Genomic DNA, 26,392 nt, shown 5'->3' on the forward strand with positions numbered 1-26,392 from the left:
ATACATCAGAGAGTTCTGGATGAATCAATCCTTTGGCAGAGCATAAATCCCATTCTAGAGCCCCAAAAATATGAAGAGAAGGAAGATCTCTGTGCTGCAGCTTCCCACGGCAGAGAAGGCCCTACGTCCCCCTGCATGACATGGAGCGGAATACTATTCATTGTCCCAGGGATGCATCTGTGTCCTCTTGTCTGCTGGGGTGGTTGCACAGGAGCCATTGCAAGCCAGCTGCTGTGGGCAAGTACTGCATGGTCCTTGCCACATGCCTGGGCACTCTTAGGATTTTTATTGATCTTTGTTTCTCCTTTTGGACTTCTGGGACTACTTGTGGAGAGTGCAGCCACTCTTGGCTTGATCTTGAATGGGACTGCTTCTAATGTTTGACCAAGAAGTGTTATGTTGGCAGAAGATCTCTGATAGCTAGCTTATTTATCTGGCTCAGAATTTTTTTGTATCCCTCAACTCACAGAAATAAGTACTGTTTTATCAAATGATTTTTAGTACAAAGATTTCTGCTTTTAATGTGTTCTAACAGATAATGACATTGGCAAATTTTCTAATGTTGAACCAGTCTTGCATTTATGAGGTGGATTCATTAGACAATTCATTCATCCCACAAGTATTGGTGTACAAACAGGATTGTAAGCACTTGGGACAAACAAAGTCAACGTAAAGCACCTACCTGAAGGGAGCATCCATTTTAGTTGGAGGAGGTAAAAACAAGTTTTTAAAGAAAGCAAGATGTAGAATATGTCAGGGAACAATAACTGTTTTGAGGAAAAAATAAACTTGCAAAAGGAATAGGAAGAGCTCTGTGTGTGTGTGTGTGTGTGTGTGTGTGTGTGTGTGTGCCTGATTGCCTGGAAGAACACTACCTTTCAGGCAAAGGGAGGAGTAGACGCAAAGGCAGTGAGCAGAAACAAAATCTGGGTGTTGAAGGAACTGAAAGAACAGTTGAATGGCTGGAGTGGAGGGAACAAGGGGAAAGAGGTAGGAGATTATAACAGGCAGCACTTACGTACATTTCCCAACAATATTCTTTTGGGGTTTTTTTGGTACCGGGGATCGAATTCGGGTCTTTGCGCTTGTGCAGCAGGCAGTGAAAACACTGAGCTAAATCCCTGGCCCCTCTCAACAATCTTCTTAAGGCAAAATTGTGACCATATGTGTATAAGTAAAATCATTTTTAATCCGTTGCCTATGAAATATTTGGGGAAAAAGCTTGCTTTGTACATTCAGTTTCTGAAAGATAAAGAAAGCGCTTTGTATTTTGTGAAAGTCAGTATTTTGTTCAAACATTGATATTGATCCACTTATGTCATGTCATATTTCTTGATCCTTATTAAGTTTCCTGCTCCTCATTTGTTCTTCTCTCTCCTCTACCTACCTGTCTTCTTCCCAGGTTCTGATCTAGAATCCCCCTGCAACTTTAGCTCCATAACTTGCAAATCTCCCTCAAAGATCAAGCTCTTTAGTGGTTCCAGTTCCCCACATCTGCCTTGATTGAAACACAAATTCTGCTAAAATACTTGAGTTTGCTGTGTACTTGTCCCTGAAATACCTGAGCCTTTGGAAATGGCTAGGCTGTTCCCATATGTGCTCATGTCAAAAGTTCTGCTTCTCTAAAGTTTAATCTTTGGCCTGTATCTCTGCCTCTCCTTCCAGACTACTTTCTGAACATTGAAGTCCATGTTCATGGATGGTTTCCATATCCACGTGCGTGACCTTGCCCTCTCAGTTCACTTCACTCATCTATCCACAGCAGTGTGGGCAGTGCTGAATCCACACAGGGTACCCGGTGGAATATCTCTACTTCATGCTTGCTCTCTGTCTGGCTGTCTTTCTGTATGCTGTAATGAAAATATGTATGATGGACTGAGGGTGGGTGTTGTGGCACACACCTGTAATTGCAGCACTCTGGGAGGCCGAGACAGGAGGATTGAAATTTGGAGCCCAACATGGGCAGTTTAGCAAATTAGCAAAATCCTGACTCAAAACAAACGAACAAAATTTTAAAAAACAGGCTGGAGATGCACCTCAATGCAGAGGACCTATATTTAATCCCCAGTACTCACACCCCGAAACACAGTCTTGGTAAAATAGAAGTTTATTTCTCATAGTTCTAGGAAGTTGAATATCGAGGCAGGTGTCTGGTGAAGGCTCACTTTGTGGTTTATAGATGGCACCCGTTGCCATGTCCTCACATGGCAAGGGAGCTCTTGGACTCTCTTTTATTTTATTTTTTTTATTTATTTTTTTAGACTCTCTTTTATAAAAGCACTAGTCCCTTTCCGGAAATCGCCAACCTAATCACCCCCCAAAGCCTCCCCTCCCCCACAAACACCATCACCCTGGAGACTGGGCTGCAACAGTGAAATTTGAGGGAGACTCAACCATTAACTCTGGCACCATTCATTCATTTCCTCATCTGATCAACAGAGATTGTCCTTATTCTCTTACCAGAAACTCCTCTCTTGCTCAGTTTTCTTTCCTTCTTTCTTGTTTCTTTTGGGTTTTCTAATTTCTTTAGCAAGATGAAGAAATTTGACACCCTCAAAATTTCTAGATTATTGAATCCACCACTTCCTCCCAACTACTTGGTTCTCTCTTTACTTCTCTTCTTGCTTAGCTTGATCTGAAGATTCTGCATTTCTCACACATAGACACACACACACACACACACACAAACACACATATAGACACACCTGCCCATCCTCACAGATAACTTCCCTTCTTCCTTTTTGAGAAAACTCCTTTGACTTTGTAAAATGAAACCACCACCCTTCTTTCATTCTTCAGTCTTACAGCAGAGGCGTTGTTGCTGTCTGGGAGAGGGTCTCTCCACTGGCAGGTCAGCTCCATGAGGACGGGAATAGGTATCTGCTGTGTTCTTGCACCCAAGGGCACATGGCTGATGTTCCATAAAAATCTGAGAAGTGTGTGGGCAGTAAGAGTCTGTGAGTAGGAGTCAGAGCTGAGTCTCTAGTTTGTGCGGCAGTGTGCTCCCCTGTTCTCTGCCTTTTCTGGCCACCTCTTGCACTCTCTGTATTGATAGGTAGGGAGGCCAGGTGGGTGTCACATCTCCCCTAATGTGAGCAGTGTTGTTTGTGCTGCCCGGGCTGACTGCGCAGCCTCCAAAATTGGAACCCAAAAGGGGAGTGATTGTGTCTGTTCTGCTTCTAAGATCATGGTCATTACCTAGAAAAGCGTCTGCACCTAGTGTCTCTTCACGTATATTCATGCATGCATGGCACTCACCTGCTCTTCCTGTCCAGGAAGGCCTTCTCCAGCGGCTCCGTCAGGGTGTGGGGTGCCCCTGCCCGCACTGTGTTCACTCTGCAGACCTCTGCCGGGCTCTCGGCCGATTGATGTCCAATCTGTGATGAGACAGTGGGGAGATAGGGAATTGGTGTCCCGTCAACTGATCCAAAGGGTTTGGAGCTGAAGCATAGACCACACTCCAAAGGGTCCTTAGAGGCCCATGGCAGAGAGGGCACAGGATGGATCGTTTAGAAAAGGGATTCTCGTATTGAACGTGACATTTTACAAGACACACGAAGGAATAATAGCATTTTCAGGACAGTTCATTAGAGGAGCAGAGGCTGTCTATAACTCTGTGCATGAGAGCAACAGCCCATGAGACCTGTGATGACCTCCCATTGTAGAAATGGGAAAACAGAGGCCCATCCGTGGTGTCCCTGTCGTTTAGGAGGTCGCACAGAATGTTCCCTGGTTTCTGATGAGAAGTCTCAGGGACAGAATCAGGTGCGGCTTCCTTAGCCTTGTAAGGTCGAGCGGCTGCGCTCCCTGCCTCCCCTGTACAATGTCACGTAGCCAGCGGGGCCCCACGGTGTGAGACAGCAAGAGCCAGAGAAAAGGACAGAGTAGCATGGCCTGATGTGGGTGAGCTGGGCTCTGCCAATGCGATGATGTGTAAGAGCTGAGAGGGCGGAAGGACAGTTGGGGCAGGGCTACATGGAGGCTTGGTCTAGGATTACAAGGAGGTGAAATGGCAGAGTTAAATCATGACAGGAAGTGAAGTGACTGAAGTGTCCCTGTCCGTATCCTGATGCTCCCGGCATGGTGTGGACAGTGACCTTGCCCCTGGCCAAGTGAGTGGCTGAGCAGGGAGGATGTTGTAGACGAGAACATGGACCTCAGACTCCTTTGGGAACAGGACCCCGGGCCCGCTGTGTACCAAACGTTGGAGGGGGTGCTCAAGTGGTTATTTAGCCCCAAAGGTCCTCTCAGTTCTCCTCTGCTCAGAGTCCCCTCTGCTCACACTCGCACACTGCACCCGAGCTGGCATCTGAGGTTAATCGTGGGGCCCCAATGTCTGGTACAGGGACGTGGCATACAGGCCCCCAGTGACCAGCTCCCGGAGGTGTCCTGTGTCCAGCGTCCAGCTCTGTTGGGACAGTGCCCAGCAGTTGGCAGGGAAGCGTGAGGCTGTGCTAGACCACAGTTTGTGCCGTTTTTGCCCCCAGACAACCTTGTGCTCCTCAAAGAACAACACGCCGCCCTGTCGCGGGCTGCCCTCCTCAGGAGGATAGGAGATGACAGTGGAGCTGTGGACAACCCCTTGGGCACTGCCTTTGTCTCCCTGGCAGCCCTGTGCAGGGTGGGCGAGTGATAGGACCCTCAGCTCCCGGCCTCCCGCCACCTGTGCCTGTCCAGGAGGACTTCTCTCAGCACCCTGTTCCCCCTCCCATCTCCCACACACTCTGAGGATGAAGTGCTGGATTTGGGCCAAGGGACTCACAGTGGTGTCCGGGTCTACGTAGACCTGTAGTGGATTCGGTGCCTCTGAGCGGATGAAGGTCGGGCCTCGGGACACCTGCCCTGGGCTCTCTCTCGTCTCTGGGCATCTGGGGGCTGGGTCTGGTGAGACCTGCCCTGGGCTGCCCGTGACTGTTGGGTGGTTCCTGATGAGGGTCCTGAAGCTTCTGGGCCGAGTGAACCATCCTCTCACTCGTTGGCAAGTGGTTTCCCTGCGTGGGGTCCCGAGGCTGCGGCCTGGAGGCCTGGGAAAGCAGCACAGCATGTTCGCTGCTGCCTATTTCCAGCCAAGTGACTGGGAGGGCAGTTGGCGCTAGACCGTGGTGCCTGGTGACAGGGTTCCAAGGTCTGTTTGGACCTGTCACCAAGGAAGTGAGGTCATGTGCTGGGGTCCTTAGCTGAGCCCCCCCCCTTCTGATAAGAAGACACTTTCCGATAAGAAGCCCCCCTTCTTTTCGTTTGTGTTTTAAGAGTAGGACAATTTGATCGCAAGATAGGTTCTGTCTAAGAGGGACAGAAGGGGACCCCTTTCTTTTCATAGTGGAAGAAATCTCTGTTCTCCCCTTAGAAACAGCAAGTGAAAACCTAGAAAAGCTGTGTGGTTTGAGACTCTGGTGAACGTTGAAGATTTAACGCAACAAATATGCAGATGCTTAAATGTGGCGGCCCCAGGGCAGAGTGTCCTTTTCCATCCAGAGGGTCCATTGTCTCTGAAGATGCAGTGCTCAGTGATATCACTTGGAGATCTGTGAAATTTTAAGATGATTTTCTTTCATGGGTCGGTTTCAGTTTTATTTCCTTTTCAGTCGCGAGTATGGAGATGTATTAAGAATGTCCATAATAATTTTCCTTAACAGGTATGAATGTTTTAAATGTTAACCCCTGCATCTATGGGAGTAGAGGATCCCTAGTAGGTGTTAATTTTCAGGGACATATAAGTTGATTCCTTATTCCTACTTCGATATGGAACTCGACCACAAACTGCTGTAGTACTCCGTACTCAGTGTGAGGAGGGACAGCAGGCGGTATTTGCAAGGTGAATTCTTTTTACATCTGTAGAGATCATCACCCCAATGGTGATGAAGAACACACGCACACATCATCTGGAAACTTTTCTTGTGGCTGTTGTTATCACTTGCTGTCCTCCCATCCCAAGAAGACCATGTGCTTTGCACCCCTGGTGGATCATTTGCCTTTTCTAGAGGCGATGGAGACCCGTAAGCCTTCAATAGCAGTGTTCTTTGGTAGGTCTTATTCAAGCAGTGTCACCATGCTGCATTCCCCCTGTGCTGTTGCTTGTCAGTGGCGAAGCCATTGCACGCCATCGTGTGGATGAATCACAATGGTTCACGCATCCATCTGCGGATGGCCATTTGTTTTTTTTCCCGTGTTGACCCTTAAAATTCAAGCTGCTCCGACCGTTCCTATACACACGTTTGTAGGAATATAGACTTTCATTCCCAGGGGAAAATACCTAGCTGTGAACTTGTGAGCTCATAGTGTTGCTGTCTGTTTAACTGAGAGATTGGTGATACATCTTTTGAAGTGGTTGGTTTCCTTTTGTTTCTTTTTATGCATAGTCTCTTTGTCACTTTCCTTTATTACTGATCCTCAGTAATTTGATAGTGGGTAATGCAATAAATATTTGCTGTCTTCAGAATGTTTTCAATTTTTATGTTTTTTATTTTAATGTAATAAAAGTGGATATTAATAATGAAAATATCAAAAGCGCTCTTCTTCTGTGAAAAAATAAAACCAAATTTCAGAAGAAAGTCATTAGAGAGTAGCGATAGTTAATGCATCGTGTGTCAGAATCTGAAAAGAATGGCTCGGAGTTTGAGTCATAGACAATAAAGATTCTTATACTGAAAAAACAAGCAGCTATAAGCACCAAACTTTCTCTTCAATAAAATGAAGCAAATGGACATATACATTAAAATAGTTTTTAAAATATTTCTTTGGTTTGTATTTGGTAGCGGGGATCGAACTCGGATCCTTGAGCTTGCAAGGCAAGCGACAGAAGCACTGAGCTAAATCCCCAGGCCTGGAGAATCCTGGGTTATTTCATGACCTTGAGTTTTGGGTGTCTTGGATGCGGGCTAGAGATGTTGTTGGACGTGGCATAGAGTGAGAGGAGAGGTTTTGGCTGGGATATAAATTCCTGGGTTTCCTGCAGTTTACCTAGGGGCACACAGGTACGTATGTATGTATGTATGTATGTATGTATGTATGTATGTATGTATGTAATAACTGTACTGCCATAGGAATCCTAAGCTGCTTGGAGCGGGCAGGGGGAAGCTTAGTCAAGTTCTCAAAGTCAGAATCACTTGAGGTGTCTGCAAAATATGGTAGATTGGTGGGACCCACCTTCAGAATTTGTAGTTGTTAATTGTTTGTTTGTTTTGGTACTGGCAGTGGAACTCAGGATCCTCTGCTTGTGAGGTAAGTGGCAGAACCACTGAGCTAGATCCCTGGCCCTCTTCAGAGCTTTTAATACGGTAAAACCAAGTAGACCTAGAGGTGTAGCTCAGTGGTAGAGTTCTTACCTAGCAAATGTGAGGTCCTGGGTTCCTTTCCCAGTGCCACCAAAAGAAAGGAAGAACAAAACAAAAACAAAATAGCCTCGGTAGGTAGGAGAATGTGCAGTTTTATCAAGTTCCTACATGATGCTGAAGCTACCGGTCCCAGTACCTCACTTTGAAATAATTGTTTTTCAATATTTGGAATTTAACCCAGGGCCTCTGCACCGAGCTACATCCCCAGCCTATGTGTGTGTATATATATATATATAGAGAGAGAGAGAGAGAGAGAGAGAGAGAGAGAGAGAGAGAGAGAGACACCTTGTGTCCAACTTTATATGTACATGTACATATATATACATGGTATATATACATGCATATATATGTACATATATGGCGAGACAGGGTCTTACGAAGTCACTGAGTTGCCCCAGCTGAGCTGAAGTTGAGATCCTCCTGCCTCAGCTTCCCCAAGCACTGAGATTACAGGAGTGCCCCACCGTTTCCACTCTTGAAGAACGCTGGTGTGGAATGCCAAGAAGCGGGGGGTCGTCCAGGTCTTTCGTGGAAACCCTCGTCCATCCTCCAGGAGTGGAAGACGAGTCCTCGAGACAGAGGAAGCAGCGAGAAAGGCCGGAGCACCTGCTGCTGGCCGAGGGAGGTGGCGCCCAGCAAAGATGCAGACTCCTGGACCGCAACTCCCAGGGCTCCTGGCGCCGACTCGCGCGCGCCCCCCTGCGTCTGCGTGCGCCCTGAAGGCGATAGGCGGGGAGCCGTCGGGCCGGTGGGAGCACGGGACCTTTCGCCCAGCGTCTCCGAGCTGAGGACCGCGGTGGCTGCGGGCGGCTGCGAGGTGGGCGGAAACGGAGCGGGAGCTGCGCCTGGCGGGTGAGTAGGAGCCGCAAGGGCGCCAGGTTCTCTGCGCCTCAGTGGTGTTGTCTTCTAGGTCGGGCGTGCGAGCGCGGGAGTCCGGGTGTAGGGACCCAGGACATACTACATTTTCAGTTTCACTCACTGCTATTGGGGTGTGTAGAATTTCTGTATCTTCTTCACTGAACTTTGGCAATTCATATGTTTCTAGGAATCTGTCCATGTCTTCTGTGTTTTCCATTTTATTAGAGTAAAGGTTCTCGAAGTAGGCATTTATGATCCTCTGGATTTCTGCTGGTTCTCTTGTGACTTCCCCTTTTTCATTCTTAATTGCATGGATGTGAGCCTTTTCTTTCCTTTTTTTTGATAAGGTTGGCTAAAGGTTTATCGATTTTATTTATTCTCTCCAAAACCCAACTTTGTTTCATTAATTTTTTTGTATCGTTGTCTTAGTCTCCATTGCATTGATTTCCTCTCTGATCTTTATAATTTCCTCTCTTGTGTGCGGTTTGGGTTTGTTATTCTCTTCTTTTTCTAGGAGTTTGAGCTTCTGCATTAGGTTATTTATCTGAGTTCTCTGTGTTTTCCTCATATGGGCATTGACTGCTATGAATTTGCCGCCTAGAACTGCTTTCATTGTGTCCCATAGATTCCTCAACGTTGTAATGGCATTATCATTTCCTTGTAGAAACTGTCTAATTTCTTCTTTAATTTCCTCTGTGACCCATTGGTTATTCAGGAGGGTGTTGTTCAATTTCCACGTGTTTGTGGGAGTTTTGCAGTTTCTCATGTTATTGATCCCCAAGTTCATTGCACTGTGGTCTGATAATGTACATGGAGTGATTTCAGCTCTTTTACATTGACTTAGACATGTCCTGTGAGCTAGCATGTGGTCTATTTTGGAGAATGACCCGTGTGCAGCTGAAAAGAATGTGTATTCTGATTTTGTGGGGTGGAACACTCTGTAAATATCTATTAAGTCCATTTGTTCAGTAGCTTGGTTCAGTTCTTAAATTTCGTTGTTAATTTTTTGTCTAGATGATCTGTCTATTTGTGATAGTGGGGTATTGAGGTCCCCCACTGCAATTGTATTAGTGCTTACTTGGTTTTTCATGTCCATTAATATTTGTTTTGTATACTTGGGGGGATTCGTATTTGGTGGATATATATTTAGGATTGTCATCTCTTCCTCTTGGATTGTTCCCTTCACAAGGATGTAGTGACCATCTTTGTCTCTCTTAATTAGTTTTGGTTTGAAATCTACTTTGTCTGCAAATAAGATTGCTACCTCTGCTTTTTTCTGGGTTCCTGTCTCATGGAGAGCCATTTTCCATCCTTTTACTTTCAGTCTATGAATTTGTTTTTGAGTTAGGTGTTTCTTGTATACAGCATATTGCTGGGGTTTACTTCTCAATCCATTCTGTCAGTCTACTTCTTTTGATTGGTGAATTGAGGCCATTAACATTGATAGTTATAATTGATAGATATTGGCTCATCCTTGTCATGATGTTTTACTGTTGTTGGCTCTTCTTTCTTTTTCCCTCTTTCCCTTTAGTTTCTCACCTTGCCTGGTGGCTTCCCTCTGTTGAGCCTCATGGAGTTGTGACCTTCGTTGCCTTTTTCTAGGATATTGCTTAGAATTGTTTGGAGTGCTGGTTTGGTGTTCATGAAATTTCTCAGGTGTTCTTTGTTCAAGAAGTATCTAATTTCCCCATCGATTTTGGAAGAGAATTTTGCAGGATACAACAGTCTAGGTTGGAAATTATTTTCTTTTAGGGCTCGAAGTACTTCACTCCAGGCTCTCCTTGATTTGAGGGTTTGTGTTGAGAAGTCTGCCGTGATTCTGATGGGCTTTCCTTTATAGGTGATTTGTTTCTTTCTTCTAACTACCTGTAGGATTTTGTTCTTCTGTTGGGTTTCTGGGAACTTGACTATTATATGTCTAAGTGTAGATTTTTTGTTTTTTGATCGTGGCTGGGTGGAGTTCTATATGCCTCACTTATCTGTATGTCCAATTCTCCGCCTCTGTCTGGGAAGTTTTCTACTATTACTCCTGTGAACAGTGTTTTATGTCAATTGTACTTTCTCCTGTTTTTTCGCGGACTCCTATCAGTCTTATGTTGTTCTTCTTTGCATCATCTAGCAGCTGCTGAATTGATTTCTCATGGTCCCTTACTATTTTTAAGAAATTTCTGTTTTCATGGTCCTGCCCCGCAAATCCCGTCTTCTATATCTGATATTCTATCTTCAGATTCTCTTAATCTGCTCTGCATGCTTTCAATGGAGTTTTTAATGTCCTGAATATCTGTTTGAATCTGTTTCATGGATTCCATTTCTTTCTTATGATGGGTGATCATGGTTTCCATTTCTTTCTTATGCTGGGCGTTCATGGCTTCCAGCATGTTTCTGAGCTCATCTATTTTTTTTTTTATCGGTTCCTGTTCTAGAGCCTCTAATCGTATCTCTCACTCTGCTCACCATCTGTGTAGTTATCTTGGAGATTATTTCTGCTTTGAATTTTTCTAGAGCGTCATTCATCTGTTCTGTTACTTCCTGTGCTATCAGTTCAGGGTGTCCAGGTGGTTGATTATCATGTTTTTCCACCTCATTTCCCCCAGAATTTGCCTTTTGTGGGGTGGAAGTCTGGGTTTGTGACTTTCTTAAATGTCTTCTCATTTTTGTTTTTGGTACTGTCCTTGGTTTAGTTCCTGGGTTGATATTGTGAAGTTGTTTATTGTAAGATCTTTGTTGATGTATTTAAAACCCTTATGGAATGATTGCTTCTCAGAGGTGTCTTCCGGATATAGCTGGTCTTTAGGTTTTGAGTCTCTAATGACTCTGAGGCTATCTCATTTTCATTATACCAGGAAAGACAACTGTGTAGATCAATCACAACCCCTTAGCCCAAGTGATACAATCAGCAACACCATAGCATCAGATACATCTTAGAGAATGACAATTTGTGGTAGTTATTAATCTATCACCTTTAAAGATGAAGGGCCTCCTTCAGGGTATGTCTCTGCTGTCACAATAGACAACGTGGGCAGCAGTGTGCAGTTATAAGTCAATGAGTCTCAGTAAGCTGGTCCCAGACCCGTGAGACTGAGGCAGATTCCAGGTTCCGATGGGAGCTGGTGATAAGTTGAGCTCCCTGTCCCTCCAACTTACCAATCACAGTGGTCTGGTGTGCCTTTATTGCAGAGATTCCCTTCACTTTTCCAGTGGGTTTGTTTTCATCAGGGAGCCTAAGACAGGCCCTCTCTCTGTTGTTCACTTGTGCCGCTCAGGACAATGGCTTTTATGTCCCCCTATGCCTCTGCAGTGTGTAACCAAGTAGCTGCACAGTCAAAAGGCCAGAGGCTGGGCGGGGGGCGCGGAGTGGTTGTGGTTGTGGTTGTTCCTTTTGAAGCATTGGCAACTAAGTTTGCCTGATGGATTTCTGCAGGAAATTCAAGAAGGGCTGTGAAAAAGGCCCTGTCAGGTGAGTGACACCGTGTGCCCCAGCATGAGGGAAGGCATCTGCAGCCAGCCCAGCTTGATGTGCACTGCCTATGCTTTTGATCCTCCGGTCAGCGAGCTCCTCTCTACCTTCTAGTGTGACTGCAGTAACGTGAGTCAGGCTTGAGTTTTAACCGGTGGAGACTGTGTGAAGCTGGCTATGGCTGAGGAAATCTACAGATAGATTCCTTTTCCTCAGTGGTCAGCCTTCAGGGTGCCTAGATGGATCTCAGGGATGGTTCTAGAAGTTGATGAAAGGGATTCCAGAGAAACAGCACATATGAACCGCCCCTAAATATTTCTGAAAAACTAACACAAAAGCACATTGGGATTTAACAAAATATAAAGGAAGAAGAATTTCAAGTGAGTGGGACAGAGTATTCCGTCAGTTGTGATAAGTACACATGGTGCTGTGAGTCCATAATTTCTCTGGAAGGATGGACCAAGCGGTCGATGTAGATGTGCCTGAGAGAGCAAGGAAGACTGTAGGTGTGAAGTTGGTAGGTGGAGAATGGTGCCTTTTCATGAAATACATTTTCACACCTTTCTGATTCTTCTGTCACATGAATCTATGATTTTCAAAGTCAGAAAGTTGAAGTTAAAGTCCCAGCTCCCCGATTGCTAGCTCTATTGCCTAATCTCTGAATGGGGTGAAATTTAACCTGGTGCTACAGGACACCAGGAGAGAAGCTCGCAGGAAATGCCACTAGAGAAAACCATCCAACTGTCTACCACTTAATGGACAAGTGGAGAAAGAAACACATTCTACCCATACAACATGATAGGATGCAATCATAAGTTGTGAAGTACTGTCACACTCTGCTGCGTGGTTAAAGGGAAAATATGCTTATTTTTCATATTCTTCTGTTAAATTTCATACATTTACTATTGTTAATGAATTTTTTAAAGTTCTCATTTTAATTTCAAATACAGTAAGTATCAGTAGATGATGTTGTATAAACAAAAATTCTCTGGAGTCTTTAGTAATGTTTAAGAGTATAAAGGGCAAAAACAAAGTATAAAGGGGGAAAAAAAAGAGTATAAAGGGGACCTAACACAAACTGAAAGTAAGTAATATATATCATCTTTGTTGTTAAAACAAGATGAATATAATAATATGTATTCATTTTGGTTATACTGTATATGCATTAAGGGATTCTGGAATGCTATGCTAGAAACTAAAACTCATGGTAATTTTTTGGTTTTTTTGAGGTAGGGTCTCCCTTTGTAGTTCAGGCTGGCCCTGAACTCACTATGTAGCCCAGGCTGGCCTCAAACTTGCACCGGTCCTCCCACCTCAGTCTCCCGATTGCTGGGATTACCTATAATCCCACCTATACCTGTACCTATAGCCACCACTCCTGGCTCTGGTAGCTTTTTCCATTGTCTTTATTTATTTATTTTTGTACTGGGGAACGAAGTGGGATCCTTGCACTTGCAAGGCAGTTGGCAGAACCACTGAGCTAAATCCCCAGCCCTTCTGGTAGCTTTTTGAATAGGATTAGAGAAGTGTTGAGAATTAGAGAAGAGGTGACGCAGATTGTACTCTGTGTCATTTTATGCTTTTTTTTTTTTGGTACCAGGGATCAAACTCAGGACCTAGTGCCACTGAACTAAATCCCCGGCCCTATTTTATACTTTTTATATTTGTTCCGTATGACTGCTACACATTTTTAGAAAGTGGTTTTTTTTGTGGCATATAGTTAGGAAATTTCAGACAAAACAATCAAAAAATGGAAATCCTAGAACCTACAAGAGTAAAGAATTCTCCTTTTCTCACCAGGTCTGCTGTGGTACGAAGGTCTAACACCAGCCCCCTGGGCTTCCTCAGGCTGGGACCCTGCTCCCCGGCACCAGCAGACACAGTACAGACAGTTGGACGAAGACTCTACTGGGTCTTCCAGGCCTTACTCACCTTCCCCTTTGGGTAAGGAGAATTTAAAGCAGCTATTTTCAACCTTATTTTCACTATAACAAATCTGACGCGATGCACTCTTTTTAGGAACATGAGTTTACCATAGTAGTGATTCTGACCTGATTGGAGGGCATGACGCTTTCTTCTTACTTTATCCAACTCCTAACTCTCCTTTGAGAACCTCTGTATAAATCTGTTGGGATTGCTGTTGAAAATACAGTCAATAACTGGATCTTGTATATCAAAAGCACTCTCACTGGATTTGGGTTCTAACTGCAGAATCAGAGATCCTAGGTTAAAATGCATAGAGTGCCTTACCTGACTCATCACTCAGACGTCTAAAGATTAAAATACAAAAAGCCTTGGGTCACATTCATCAGAAGCCTTCCATCTCCACTAGGAATATAGTAGCAGCTTTGTTACAGATCTTCTCACTTCACTTAGAAATCATTCATGGTAACAAGGAGAACCCTTATGTAAACAGAAAAACCACAAACCACCCCTTCAGTGAAATTTAAGAGGCAGAGAAAATGCTTCAACTCAGAGTATGGGAAGCCAAAGCTACTAAGTCCACCGCATTAATTTTTTTTTGTACCGGGGATCAAACTCAGGACCTTGTGCTTGAGAGATAGGCAGCCGAACCATTGAGTTAAATCCCCGAACTTCATAGCATTTATGAGAAGCAGCATTGAGGTAATGGGAAAAACAGGTGGTGTGGAGGGGCCCTGGCTGCAGTCAGAACTGCTGGAGGAGAACTAAGGTGGAGAGCAAGATGCCTCAGAAGAAGGCAGGCAGAGCAGGGCTGCATATAACCATTCCCTAAGAGCCCTGTGATAGTAATTTTTTAAAAAAAACACCAAAAATCAGCTTAAATTTCCTCATCACTTCTTTTTTTTCTTTGGTACTGGGGATTGAATTCAGGACCTTGAGCTTGTGAGGCAGGTGCAGCACCACTGAGCTAAATCCCCAGCCCCTCATCACTTCTTTTTTTAGCTAAAAAAAAAAATCTTCAAGCAAAATTCTGCCCCTTCCTCACCCCGTAGCTGTCCCTAAGGTGTACTCCAAAATCTTTGAAGATAAAATTTAAACCTTATATCTGCAGTCAAGAAAAATGTCTGTGGAGACCTGAAACTATAGTGCAGTTCTAAGAATGTTTTAGTCAGGCTGCAGGAGTAGCCCTAAGCCCTGAGTTGACAGAGGAATTCCCTGACCTACTCCAACAGGCCTGAATTAGTCATTGGCTAGGAGCAGCCCCTGGGGAGGCCTAGCCTCAGCATAAATAGGAATCCACAGGGACGGCAGCTGGGCTTTTGGTCAGTTGTGCTCTTCGGTTCCACAAGGCTCATGCATTTTGTTCAAACTCTTGTGCTTCTGTCTTACACATGCTTGTATAGGCATTGATTCATTTACATGGCCTTCTTTCCTTTTGATCCAGTTATATACTTTTTAATCTTAGCATGCCCAATTCCTACATCATTGGTTCCATGTTAGTTCCAAACTAAAGCTTTACGACTTAAAATTTTGTAAGCTATTACAGTATATACTGAGCAGTTTGTGCATATGTTGCCTGTTTGCATCCTTCACTGGTTTTAAATAATTTCTTGTTCCTTTCTCCATCTTTTCTTTTATAGTTGGTACCATTCCTGAGCAGTTTAGTCAGTGCTGCTGTGGGCATCTTCAGGGCCATGAATCCAGGAGTAGAAACTCCTCAGGTAGGAAAATGTATTTGGTATTTTAATAATTTGAATTTCATTATGAATGGATTTAAGTTGTGTTTTTCTGGTCTTATCAGAAGAACTGAATTGATATGAAATATTTCCTCTGCTATCCTATTTTTTAGAATCTTGGTCTAATGTGTTTCTTTTGGGGGGGGGACTGGGGAGATTAAACTCAGAATCTTATGCTATTGAGGCAGGCACTGAGCCACTGAGCTACATCCCTGGCCTCCTAATGTGTTTCTGTGTGTCATATAGGTAATATCCCTTTTTACATATAAAATTACTTTATGAAGATATTCTTAGGAATGAAATAACAGGTAAATTTTGATTGTCACACATATAATGAAAATATAGAAAGTGAAATTTCATGACTTTGATAAATACATACTTTTTTTTTCTTTTTTTTGTACCAGGGATTGAACTTGGCACCTTGAGCTTTCGAGGCAGGCGCCAGAACCACTGAGCTGACTCCCCGGCCCGATAAATATATTTTTGATGTATTTTGTTTCAAATGATTTTCACATAAAATCTGGATGAAATAGGCAATAAAAATCCAGATAATTCCAGCAAAATTATTATCTGAAATATTTACCTAGAAATCAGTGGGTTAGGGTTAGAGGCTTGTCAAATGTCTCAACTAATTTCCTTACTGCTCAGAATGCATTTTGTGTCTAGAGGCCTCTGATTTTAGAGACACTGTCATTTGGTATGTGCGTGACATAAAATTTGGCCTTCATACTCTTTATTTAAGCTTTTTTTTATGCTGGTGAGCACCTTACAAATCTGAAGAAAGAAGTGAATGAAGGCTATGAACTTTATTAATATTAAATATTAATTTCTTGCAGTTGAGGTACAAATTTCTATTAATTGTTTAATGAATTCTTAGAGGAACCCTGAAGGGCAGATGGGATATCTCCTCCTTATTTATGGAAAAGTAGGTAAACCAGGAGGGGTAGTGACTTCTTCAGTGTCAAACAGCAGCAATAATGAAGAATGAAAAACTAGGCTTTTAGAACTCTGATGCTCCAGCTCTCTCAATTCAGTCCTTCTCCACTTTCCAAATGCTTCCAAGTCAGCTGAAACAGGATCAGTGTCTGAGAACACAACACTAAATCAATTTATCCCTACCTTCTTCGGGGTAGTCACTGTGTAGTGAGACTAGTAGACATAAACTAATTATTTATAGTACAACAGAAAGGTGAAATCTGGGTGTGGTAGCCTACTCCTGTAATCCCAGCACTCCAGGATGTTGAGGCAGAAGGATTACAAGTTCAAGTGTAGCAATACACCTATAATTTAAAAGAGAAGTTTAATTTGGCTCACAGATTAATATATTCTTGATAAAGAGAGAGTATTCAGATAAAAAAGAAAAACATGCTTATTGCTTTACTATATTATATATATGTGTGTGACTAAAAAGATACATGTGAATTATACTTTTATAAGTCAAGTTCTGTTGTATGGGCACGTGAGGAGTTAGTTGAAGGAATCGTATGTAATTTAGAAAATTACTATTTTCTAAGGTTTTTAATATTTTTTTGCTTTCTAAAAATAAGAAACCACCAACAGAGCTAACAGACAATCTACAATATGGGAAAAGATTTTTAGTAGCTGTACCTCAGACAAAGGTCTACTATCTAGAATATATAAAGAATTGAAAAAAATCAGACCCCCCAAATTCAAAGACTCAGTTCAAAAATGGGCCTCTGAGATGAACAGACATTTCTCAGACAAAGAAGTAAAAGCAGCAAACACATATATGAAAAAATGTTCAACATCACTCATCATTGGAGGGATGCAGATGAAAACAACACAGATTCCACCTCACCCCACAGAGAATGGCTGCTATCAAGAAATCAAGTAAATGCTGGCGGGGTTGTGGGGAGAAAGGAACCCACCCTTCTCCATTGTTGGTGGGAGTGCAGACTGGTGCAACCACTGTGGAAATCAGTATGGAGATACCTCAAAGAACTAGGACTAGAGGTCCCATTTGACCCAGCTATTCCCCTGCTGGGTATCTTCCAAAAAGAATTAAAAGAATCATACCACAGTGATATATGTGCACCCATGTTCATAGCGGCACAGTTTGTAATAGCTAAAGCTTGGAAGCAGCCCAAGTGCCCATCAGCTGGAAACTGGATAAAGAAAATGTGGTTTTTTAATAAAATGGAGTACTAAGCCATAAAGAACGAAAAACCAGAGTCATTTATAGCTAAATGGATGCATATCGAGGCCATACTCTTAAGGGAAATAAATAGGATACACATGTGTAAATACTGAATAGTTCCTCTAGCGTGAGAAACTGATAGTGTAAACAAGGGTTAAAATGATGAAAATGAATAATTGATAATTTGAAATAGGAAAAAAGGTCCAAAGACGAAGGAGTGAAGAGAGGGGAAGGGGAAAGGAAAAGAGGGAAAGAAAAAACTATGAGAAAAGAAAAAGAAAATGGAAATGAAATCTATGTAAATAGGGAAGGGTGGAGGGGTTGAAGGGTGCACAGGTAATGGGGGAAAAAAGAAGAACCAAGATGTATCATGTACAGGTACAAACACCCAATGATAAATGTAAACAAATTGTATACCTAAAATGTACCAATAAAAGAACAAAAAAATAAAGTAAAAATAAAAATAAAGCTTAAGAAAGAGATGATGTAATTCACCATTCATAATATTTTGCCACTAATTTTACTTATGTATTTATAAAATTTATTTCTATAAAAGACAAAACACAATTCTAAAAAACTGAATGTCAGGTTTGGAACGAGATCAAGCCAAGAGTAGTCAGTAAGCAAAGCTTCTATCCCTGTCTGTTTTTAGAAAGTAGATGGTGGGCTGGGGATTTAGCTCAGCAGTTCCGCCTTCTGCCTATCAAGCGGAAAGACACGAGTTTGATCCCCGGTACCCAAAAAAAAAAAAAAAAAAGTAGATGGTTAGGGCACTAAGAATTTCTGTATGCTTTTGATGTTACTGGTGATGGTTTTGCTTGCAAGAAACTCCAGAGAATGTGTAACTAGAACTCAATTAACTAGGCACTGGCCACATTAAGATAAAAGTACCATGTAAGTGGACAACTCTTACGGTAGGCAATAAGGTGGTTGGTTATGTAAGGAGAGGAGTGCCTAGTCTCTCAGTCCCTTGATGTGAGGTCCCCTTAAAGTTCAAGAAAACTGGGAGACAAGTGTTGTCTTTGTAGAGAATATGAATACGCTCGGCTTTAAATGTATCACTGATGAAACTGACAAAACACAAAACATCACTATGCTTGTTATTGTTAGACATAATAAAACTCAGGATAGCTCTATTATCTTTAGGACTTAGACTGCGGTTTGCATATTTTTTAGTAAGGGGTTATCCTGGGTTAGTTTGAAAGTTTATTTTAGTTGCTATGTAAGAAAAGAGAATAATTACATTCATATACCCAAGTGTGGTGCATATAAAGATTAGAAATCATCTTGTTCAATGTAGGTCTTTGTTGTTTTTATTTCCTTTAACCATTAAATTTATAGATCTCTTCAGACCTTGCATTAATCTGAGTTGATAGCCACAGCTAAAAACAGCCGATCTATCCATTGTCATTAAATCTCCTGAGAATACAATAGCATACTTATTTTGTAAAGTTTGCCTAGCTAGTAATTAGACTGTCTCAAGAAAAGTAAGACACTCATCAGAATTCTCACTAATAATTGTCTTCTAATTTCTTAGGGTTTTGCCTTGTACTTCCTCACTTTGGGTTACTATTACGTTCATTTTCTTGGTAGGTTCTCCAGTGCCACAGGCTCAGTCACCGCAGTCTCTCTTATTGGGTGCTAGGCTGCAAAGCGCCCCCACCCTCACTGACATCTATCAAAACAAGCAGAAGCTCAGAAAACAGCACTCTGACCCTGTGTGCCCATCCCATGCTGGGGCTGGGTACAACTACTCACCTCAGCCGAGTCTGCCTGGCAGCCTTCGAACCTCTCCCACCAAGCACATGGGATCATCTCCACGGAGCTCTGATTGGTTCTTTGAAAATCCTTTACCAACAATCATTGGCTCTCCTACTAAGGTGTGTTTCTGAAAGCATTTTGTAGATTGTGAAACTGGTATAATATTTTATGGAAAGGATTCATGATAAGAATAACCGTAAATGTTTTTTTTTGGTACCGGGGATCGAACTCGGGACCTTGCGCTTGCGAGGAAGGTGGCGGAACCACTGAGCTAAATCCCCAATCCTAACAGCCCTAATTTTGATGAGCACTCACTATGTGCCAGGCACGGTGTAAAAACTTAACATGTTGGGCCGGGGATTTAGCTCAGTGGTTCTGGCGCCTGCCTTGCAAGCGCAAGGTCCCGAGTTTGATCCCCGGTACCAAAATAAATAAATAAATAAAACAAAAACTTAACTTGTTGAATACTGTATGTGTGTGATCCTATTAATCTTCAGAAAAGGAAATTGAGGCTCATAGAGCTTAAAACACATGTTACAAAGAGAAGAATCAGTGTTTTAAATTAATTTTATTGGTACAGTTTACATATACATAACAATCACATTTATCAAAGGGAGTTTTACCTATACATGATATATCTTTTTTTTTTTTGGCAGTATGTAGAAAGTGGTTTTATTATAGGGATGGCAGTGTTGGTTCAGCATTGGAAGATCCACCCCCAAAAGTCATCATTTTAACAGAGGAAAGGAGAAAGCCATATGATCCTGTTACTAGTTGGAGAAAGAGTATTGGACTAAATTCTACAGCTGTTCATGGTAAAAGCTATCAGGAGACTAGAAGTAGAACAGAACCTTCTCAACAGATCAAAGACATGTATTCCATACTTCCAAGAAAAACTCCTTCTACGAATGGAGACGATACAATGCTTTCTCTCTAAAGTGGGGAACAAGGGCATATATGCCTACTCTTCATCTGTCCATTAGACTTTGAAACATAGGTCTAAATCAAAATAGTCTGGCAAATAAAATGACACAACTAGGATAGGATTGGCATGGCAGAAGCAAAATCTTCATATGTAGATGAAATGATCATCTACAGAGAAAATACTAAGAAATCTCTAGGAGCCCCTAGAACTTGTACTTGAATTTAGCAGGATTAGAAAACACAAGGAATATATAAAAATTCAGGTCTGTGTATACTTGCTATAAATGACAAACTGGATATTGAACTTTAAAAGTTATGTAGGAGTACAAAGGACCCAGAAAAACCAAAAACAAAAACAACAGTGTTGGAAGATGTTTAGCACCCAATTTTAAGACTTCTAAAGCTACAGCAATCAAGGCAGTGTTGGTGTTAGGAAAGAGATATAGATCATTTGAATAAAACAGAGAATCTAGAAATAGAACCACACATATATGGTCCACTGAGTTTTGAAAGATTATTTAACATTAGCATTTTATAGAATATAAACTTGATTCAAGAGCCAAGGAAGAGATAGTGTCTTCAGCAAATGGCACTAGAACACCTGGGATCCGTGTATAAAAAATTAACCTCAACTCTTTCTTTCCATACATGAAAATAACTTGAAGGGATCTATGAACCTAAATATGAAAGCCTAAAAGTATAAAACTTTAAGAAGAAATTATAAGGGAAAATATTTATGAATTCAGGGCAGGCAAGAACTACCTAGGATACAAAAAACATGATGTATAAAAGAAAAAAATTGATAAATGAGATTCCATCAAAATTTAGAACTTTAAATGAAATCATTAAAATGAATAGTAGTCCTTAAACAGACCATATTTACAATGCATATAACCTGTGAGCAGAATATATAAAGAATTCTTAGAGCTCATTAATAGACAACCCAATTAAAATGTAGACATAAGAAGATGATAAATAGCCAGTATAGCACAAGGAATGGTGTGCAATTCTAGAATCAGAAAAATACTAATCAGTATAATAATAAGATTGAATTATACACTCATTAGGGAGATGAAGTTAAAAGTTTTAAAAGCCTTGTGATGACTTTTTCTTTTTGTTGGATTCTCCCCCTTTGCGTTTAATTTGTCATGCCCAATGGATTCATTCTGCTGGGTTTCCTGGGGTTGTGATCCTCATTGTCTTTTCCTAGGGTATTGTCTAAATTTTTTTGGAGTGCCGGTTTGGTATTCACGAAGTTCCTGAGGTGCTCTTTATCATGAAAGCATCTTATTTCTCCATCAATTTTGAAAGATAGTTTTGCAGGGTACATCAATCTGGGTTGGAGGCTGTTTTCCTTTAGGGCTTGAAATACATCACTCCAAGGTCTTCTTGCCTTGAGGGTTTGCACTGAGAAGTCTGCTGTGATTCTGATGGGCTTTCCTTTGTATGTGATTTGTTTCTTTTCTCTCACTGCTTGTAGAATTTTATTCTTCTGTTGGATTTCTGGAATCCTAACTATTATATGCCTGTGTGTAGATTTTTTTTGATTAAGGTTAGCTGGAGTCCTACATGCCTCACTTATCTGTATGTCAAGTTCTTTTCCCCTGCTTGGGAAGTTTTCTGCCATCACTTCTGTGAACAGTTTTTTTATGTCATGTGCACTCTCTCCTCTTTCTTCATTGACTCCAATCAGTCTTACGTTATTCTTCTTTGCATCGTCTAGCAGCTGCTGGATTGATTTCTCATGTTCCCTTACAATTTTAAAGCAATTTTTCTTTTCCTCCTCACTAATTGCAATCTTATCTTCTATATGTGAAATTCTATGCTCATATTGGTTCATTCTGCTGTGCAGACTTTCGATGGAGTTTTTAATCTCTTGGAAATGTGTTTGTATCTGTTTTATGGATTCCATTTGTTTCCTATGTTGGGATTCCATCATGTTCCTCAGATCCTCTTTTTTTTATCTGTGTCCTCTCTAGATTTATTAATCATGTCTTGCACCATGAGCAAAATCTTTGCTGTTACCTGAGTAATTATATCTGATTTCATTTTTCCCAGATCCTCTTTTGTTGCCAGTTCAGAGAGTCCAGGTGGTTGAGTATCAGAGTGTTCCATCTCATTTCCCTTTGGGGTTGCTGTAGGTGATCTGGAAGTCTGTTTTTGAGGCTTGTTTATGTGTCTTCTCATTTCCACGGTGGGGGGTGTGTGCTTCTGTCACCTACGGTGGCTCACCTTCTCTGCCCTAGGAGCTTGGGAGGATGGCATTGGGGGATCTTCCTTCCGGGTGCTGGGACCGGCTGAGCTTCACTGTCCTAGGAGCTTGGGATGGAGGTGGGGAGCTTCCTTCCGGGTGCTGGAACCCGCTGAGCTTCACTGCCCTAGGAGCCTGGGATGGAGGCAGGGAGCTTCCTTCTGTGTGAGTAAAAGCTTTCTTTGTTTTAGTTTATTCTTACATGAGAGTAAAAATAGAATAAACTTCCAAACAAATCAAAACACTTTTGGGGTTTTTTCCCTACAGTTATGTATGTTGTGTTGTCTTTGTTACTCTTCTCTATGATTTAATCTATATTCTGATTATATCTTACAGATGATGGAAAGGTGTATAAGAATAGATTGCTAAAAAGTGTGAAGGTCCTTGATGGTGAGTGAGAAGCATGGTGAAAGAACAAATAAAAAATCCTTGTGTTAGCATTTTCTTTTAGATGTTCCAGGTTTGCTTCCTGCCCATTTGTTGATCCATTGTTTTATATATATATACATATATATATATATATATATATATATATATATATATATATATATGTATATATTTTCCCCCCCCCGCTACCGGGGGATAGAACTTGGGACCTTGTGCTTGCGAGGCAGGCAGTGGAACCACTGAGCTAAACCCTCAGCCCTTCAAGTGGGATTTTTGATAAGTGACTATGATTAGCATTTTTCGTTCTTGAGGATCACTACTCATATTAATCCATATCCTTCTTTCCTAAGGGCCACGGGTCAAAATTTAAAAAGTAGAATCTCTTTTGGAAAATGTGGGAATTAAAATAAAAGATGAAGAACTTGAGGAACTAATGACCCAGCTATCAACTGATAGTAAGTATAGATGTCACTGTGCACTTCAGAACAATATTAACCCTTTCTATTAGATCTGCTGAAAGCATCCTTTTTAGTACCATAATGAAATAAATACAAAAAAGAAGACTTACTCCTGACTCATGAAGAAATACCACCTTCAAAAATGCCTTTAAAGGGCCAAGGATTTAGCTCAGGGGTTCTATGGCCTGCCTCGCAAGCGCAAGGTCCCAAGTTCAATCCCCAGTACCAAAAAAAAATGCCTTTAAAAATGTAGGTTAAGGATACCACTTGCTGGAGTCAGCCGTGCCTGGGAATACCACACTCTTAAGAAGCCTTAACAATGATAAATTGAGCTGGGCATGATGGTGCACACCTGTAATACCAGCATTCTGGAGGCTGAGGCAGGATTGCTGCAAGTTAGAGGCCAGCCTGGGCTATACACTGAGTTCAAGGCCAGCCTGAACTTCATAGCAAGACTGTCTCAGAAAACTAAACCAAACCAAAAAAAACAAAAACGTAATAAATTGGAAGGATAATTGAGAGAAAATTTTAAGAGAAAAATTAAGAAAGTCAAATGAGCCCGGAGAAAAGGGTTACAAGACAATTAACTAATATCCCTAATGTAGAAAAAATAGTCCTTGTATGGACTGGGAACAGCGGTGCAAACCTGTAACCCCAGCTATGCTGGAGGCTGAGGCAGGTGTATTGAGGGTTCAAGGCCAGCCTGGGGTACATAGTGAGTTCAAGCCTGGCCTACATAGCAAGATTGTGTCTCAAGGGCCAGGGATTTAGCTCAGGGGTTCCACCACCTGCCTCACAAACACAAGGACCCGAGTTCGATCCCCAGTACCAAAAAAAAAAAAAAAAGATTGTGTCTGAATCAATCAATCAATAAGCAAGCAAGTAAGCTGGGGGTTTAGCTCAGTGGTCAACCATTTGCCTTACCTAGCGTACCCTAGGCCTGGGTTCTATCCCCAGTACCACAGAAAAAGAAAAAAAATCCTTGTTCATTGAAAAGAAACATAGTAAGAATAAATAAGCAAATAAGCATATAGGTAATTCGTAGAAGAGAAAATGTAATGTAAATGCCCATTAACATATGAAGAGATATTTAATCTTACCAATAATCTTGAAAATACAAAATAAAACGCAATACAGAACCATTGTCATTCGTTGGACTAGCAAAAATTAACAAGATTGATAATATCCAGTTTTTCTAATGGCATTTAAGAGTTGACATTGTTATATATACTTTTGGAAATATAGTCTGGCAGTAGCTAGGGAGAAAAACATTTTCCCTGATGAATCCACTACATTCCTTAAGTGTAGTGTACAATATTTCTTTGTACTTAGTCATGGTGCCTGTTGTACTACAAACTTGCTGACAAATAAATTAACCCTACTTAATCTTAGATTCTTCATATGTAAAAGGGAGAGTTGAACTAAATGATTCTCTATGGTCATTTCTTACTCTCAAATTAATATAGATAATTAGGTGCATGTAAAGCACCTAGTGCAGTCCAGAATACTCAGTAAATGTTAATGATATAGTGAGGAGGAGACAAAGAAAAAAGGTGTTGAAAAATAAAAAGAAGGAAATTCTATGATCTATGAATATATTTTGGTTATTATAAAAACACAAGCTATAACAACATTTATTAATTGTAAGTTTTATATAAATAAATAAAACAGGATACAATTTAGGGCATTTTACAGGAAATAGCACTGGGCTCATTGTCTTCCTTCTCCACTACTCCTGTCCTTATTCTCAGCAATTTCATTATCTTCCTTACATATCAGGAACTTTTGACTTTCCTGTGCCAGGGACCCCTTTGAAAGTCTAATGAACAGATCACTTCTGAGTACATTTTAAAATGCATTAAATACATGTAATTGCAAAGAAGCTAATCATATTAAAATACAATTATCAAAACATTTAAGATATAAATTGTTAGCACCTATTAAGCATTTAACAAGTTCTAGTAGCATGTCACATTTTCAAGTAGTGATGAGCATAAACAACATTTCAATATATTTGCAGCAATATCTCTGTGACATGAAAATGTCAGTGATTTATGTTAGTAACAAAAGTTACAGATTCTGCTACTACCACAGATTGTTGCCTAAATTAATAATTGAGAAAAATGATGCTAAGTTTCAGTTAATGGTTAGTGAAAATAAAGTTGTTTATTCTCCAATTGAAGCTCAAGGAACCCCTGAATTCTCTCAATATAGGGTAGAGGAAGCCCGAGTTAAGAATCCCTGGCTGAGGGCCTGGGATTTAGCTCAGTGGTTCCACCACCTGAGGTCCCGAGTTTGATCCCGGTACCAAAAACAAAAAAAAAGAATCCCTGACTTAGGTCATCCGTATAACACCATGACTTCCTGTTCCTTGACCTCTTTAATTTCGATCATCTTTACTGCCTTTCACCTTAACTACCACTCATACAGTAATGACTTTATCCTCACCTATTTCTTTATCATCTCCCAAATCTCTCTCACATATAGTCTCCCAGTTCACTTACTATGCAGACATTTCCAGTTTAACACCATATAGCAATTCCTGGGGGGGGGGGGAACCTCCCATTTCATAAAAATGCCCATTAAAATAACTGAACTTAATTTTGGAAACACACTTAAAATCTTTGCCACTTTGTAACCAGAGCACCGGCAAAAGCTTTAATTGATACTACCTGAGGAAAGTTGAACAGTCCAGGCAAATGGCTCAGTGTCTGGAAGCTACTAAAAAGGCATATGTACACACATCCTGTAAAAAGAGCTGAAAAGTTGTTTGCTGCTCTGAGATAATGTGGATGGAAGATCTCTGAACTATTGAACCTGATTTCTGTCCTGTATCACTGGCACTTGTCTTGTTTTTGGTTTGGTTTGGTTTTTTTTTTTAATAAAACAGTAAGTGTTCCTGCTATAGCTGCTATAGCTTCTCGCTGACAGTTCTACTTCTTTGAATTTGGAAAATTATATATGACTCCACAGGCTTTCTACATTGCTGTGACGTTATTCCGTTTACCAAATGAATATGAGGCACTGGTGCTAATGAAATGTATGCTGCAGCAGAACAGTGTAGAACTCCAACTCCATCTTCTCTTTAGTCACATGAAGACCTTCATGCCTCTCGCCCTACAACTCTCGTTATTCAGTACCTCCT

General features: G+C 41.4%; 2 protein-coding genes across 4 annotated transcripts in view; one reads left to right on the top strand and one right to left on the bottom strand.

Annotated features, from left to right (window-relative positions):
• Nucleotides 1–2,248: 2,248 nt before the first annotated feature.
• LOC147820671 (uncharacterized) lies at nt 2,249–5,144 on the bottom strand. The gene is made up of 3 exons (XM_087203828.1): nt 4,763–5,144; nt 3,259–3,377; nt 2,249–2,929 (listed from the first exon to the last, which is right to left on the bottom strand). Exons 1-3 carry the CDS (start codon nt 5,042–5,044, stop codon nt 2,716–2,718), a joined length of 615 nt encoding a protein of 204 aa, XP_087059954.1. The 5' UTR covers nt 5,045–5,144; the 3' UTR covers nt 2,249–2,715.
• A 39-nt stretch (nt 5,145–5,183) lies between these two features.
• Nucleotides 5,184–26,392, top strand: part of LOC147820672 (EF-hand calcium-binding domain-containing protein 3-like) — a 51,271-nt gene continuing 30,062 nt past the window's right edge. For all 3 annotated transcript variants that reach the window (XM_087203831.1, XM_087203830.1, XM_087203833.1), the window contains exons 1-6: nt 5,184–8,186; nt 13,450–13,593; nt 15,213–15,293; nt 19,060–19,346; nt 22,739–22,792; nt 23,140–23,244. The gene's annotated coding sequence lies outside the window, so the exon portion shown is untranslated. The remainder of the gene's footprint in view (nt 8,187–13,449; nt 13,594–15,212; nt 15,294–19,059; nt 19,347–22,738; nt 22,793–23,139; nt 23,245–26,392) is intronic.

This window comes from Heterocephalus glaber, unplaced genomic scaffold, assembly GCF_053883595.1.
Source record: "Heterocephalus glaber isolate CG9 unplaced genomic scaffold, H.glaber_assembly_v1.0 deba00001811, whole genome shotgun sequence".
In the NCBI taxonomy this organism is placed as follows: Eukaryota; Metazoa; Chordata; class Mammalia; order Rodentia; family Bathyergidae; genus Heterocephalus; species Heterocephalus glaber.

What these genes read in the sequence shown, in the direction of transcription:
- LOC147820671 (XM_087203828.1), bottom strand. Translation starts at nt 5,044, where the DNA reads ATGCTGTGCTGCTTTCCCAGGCCTCCAGGCCGCAGCCTCGGGACCCCA. An exon ending in ACGTAGACCCGGACACCACT is followed by an intron (nt 3,378 to 4,762) that starts GTGAGTCCCTTG and finishes GTCTCATCACAG; the next exon opens with ATTGGACATCAATCGGCCGA. An exon ending in TTCCTGGACAGGAAGAGCAG is followed by an intron (nt 2,930 to 3,258) that starts GTGAGTGCCATG and finishes CACACTTCTCAG; the next exon opens with ATTTTTATGGAACATCAGCC.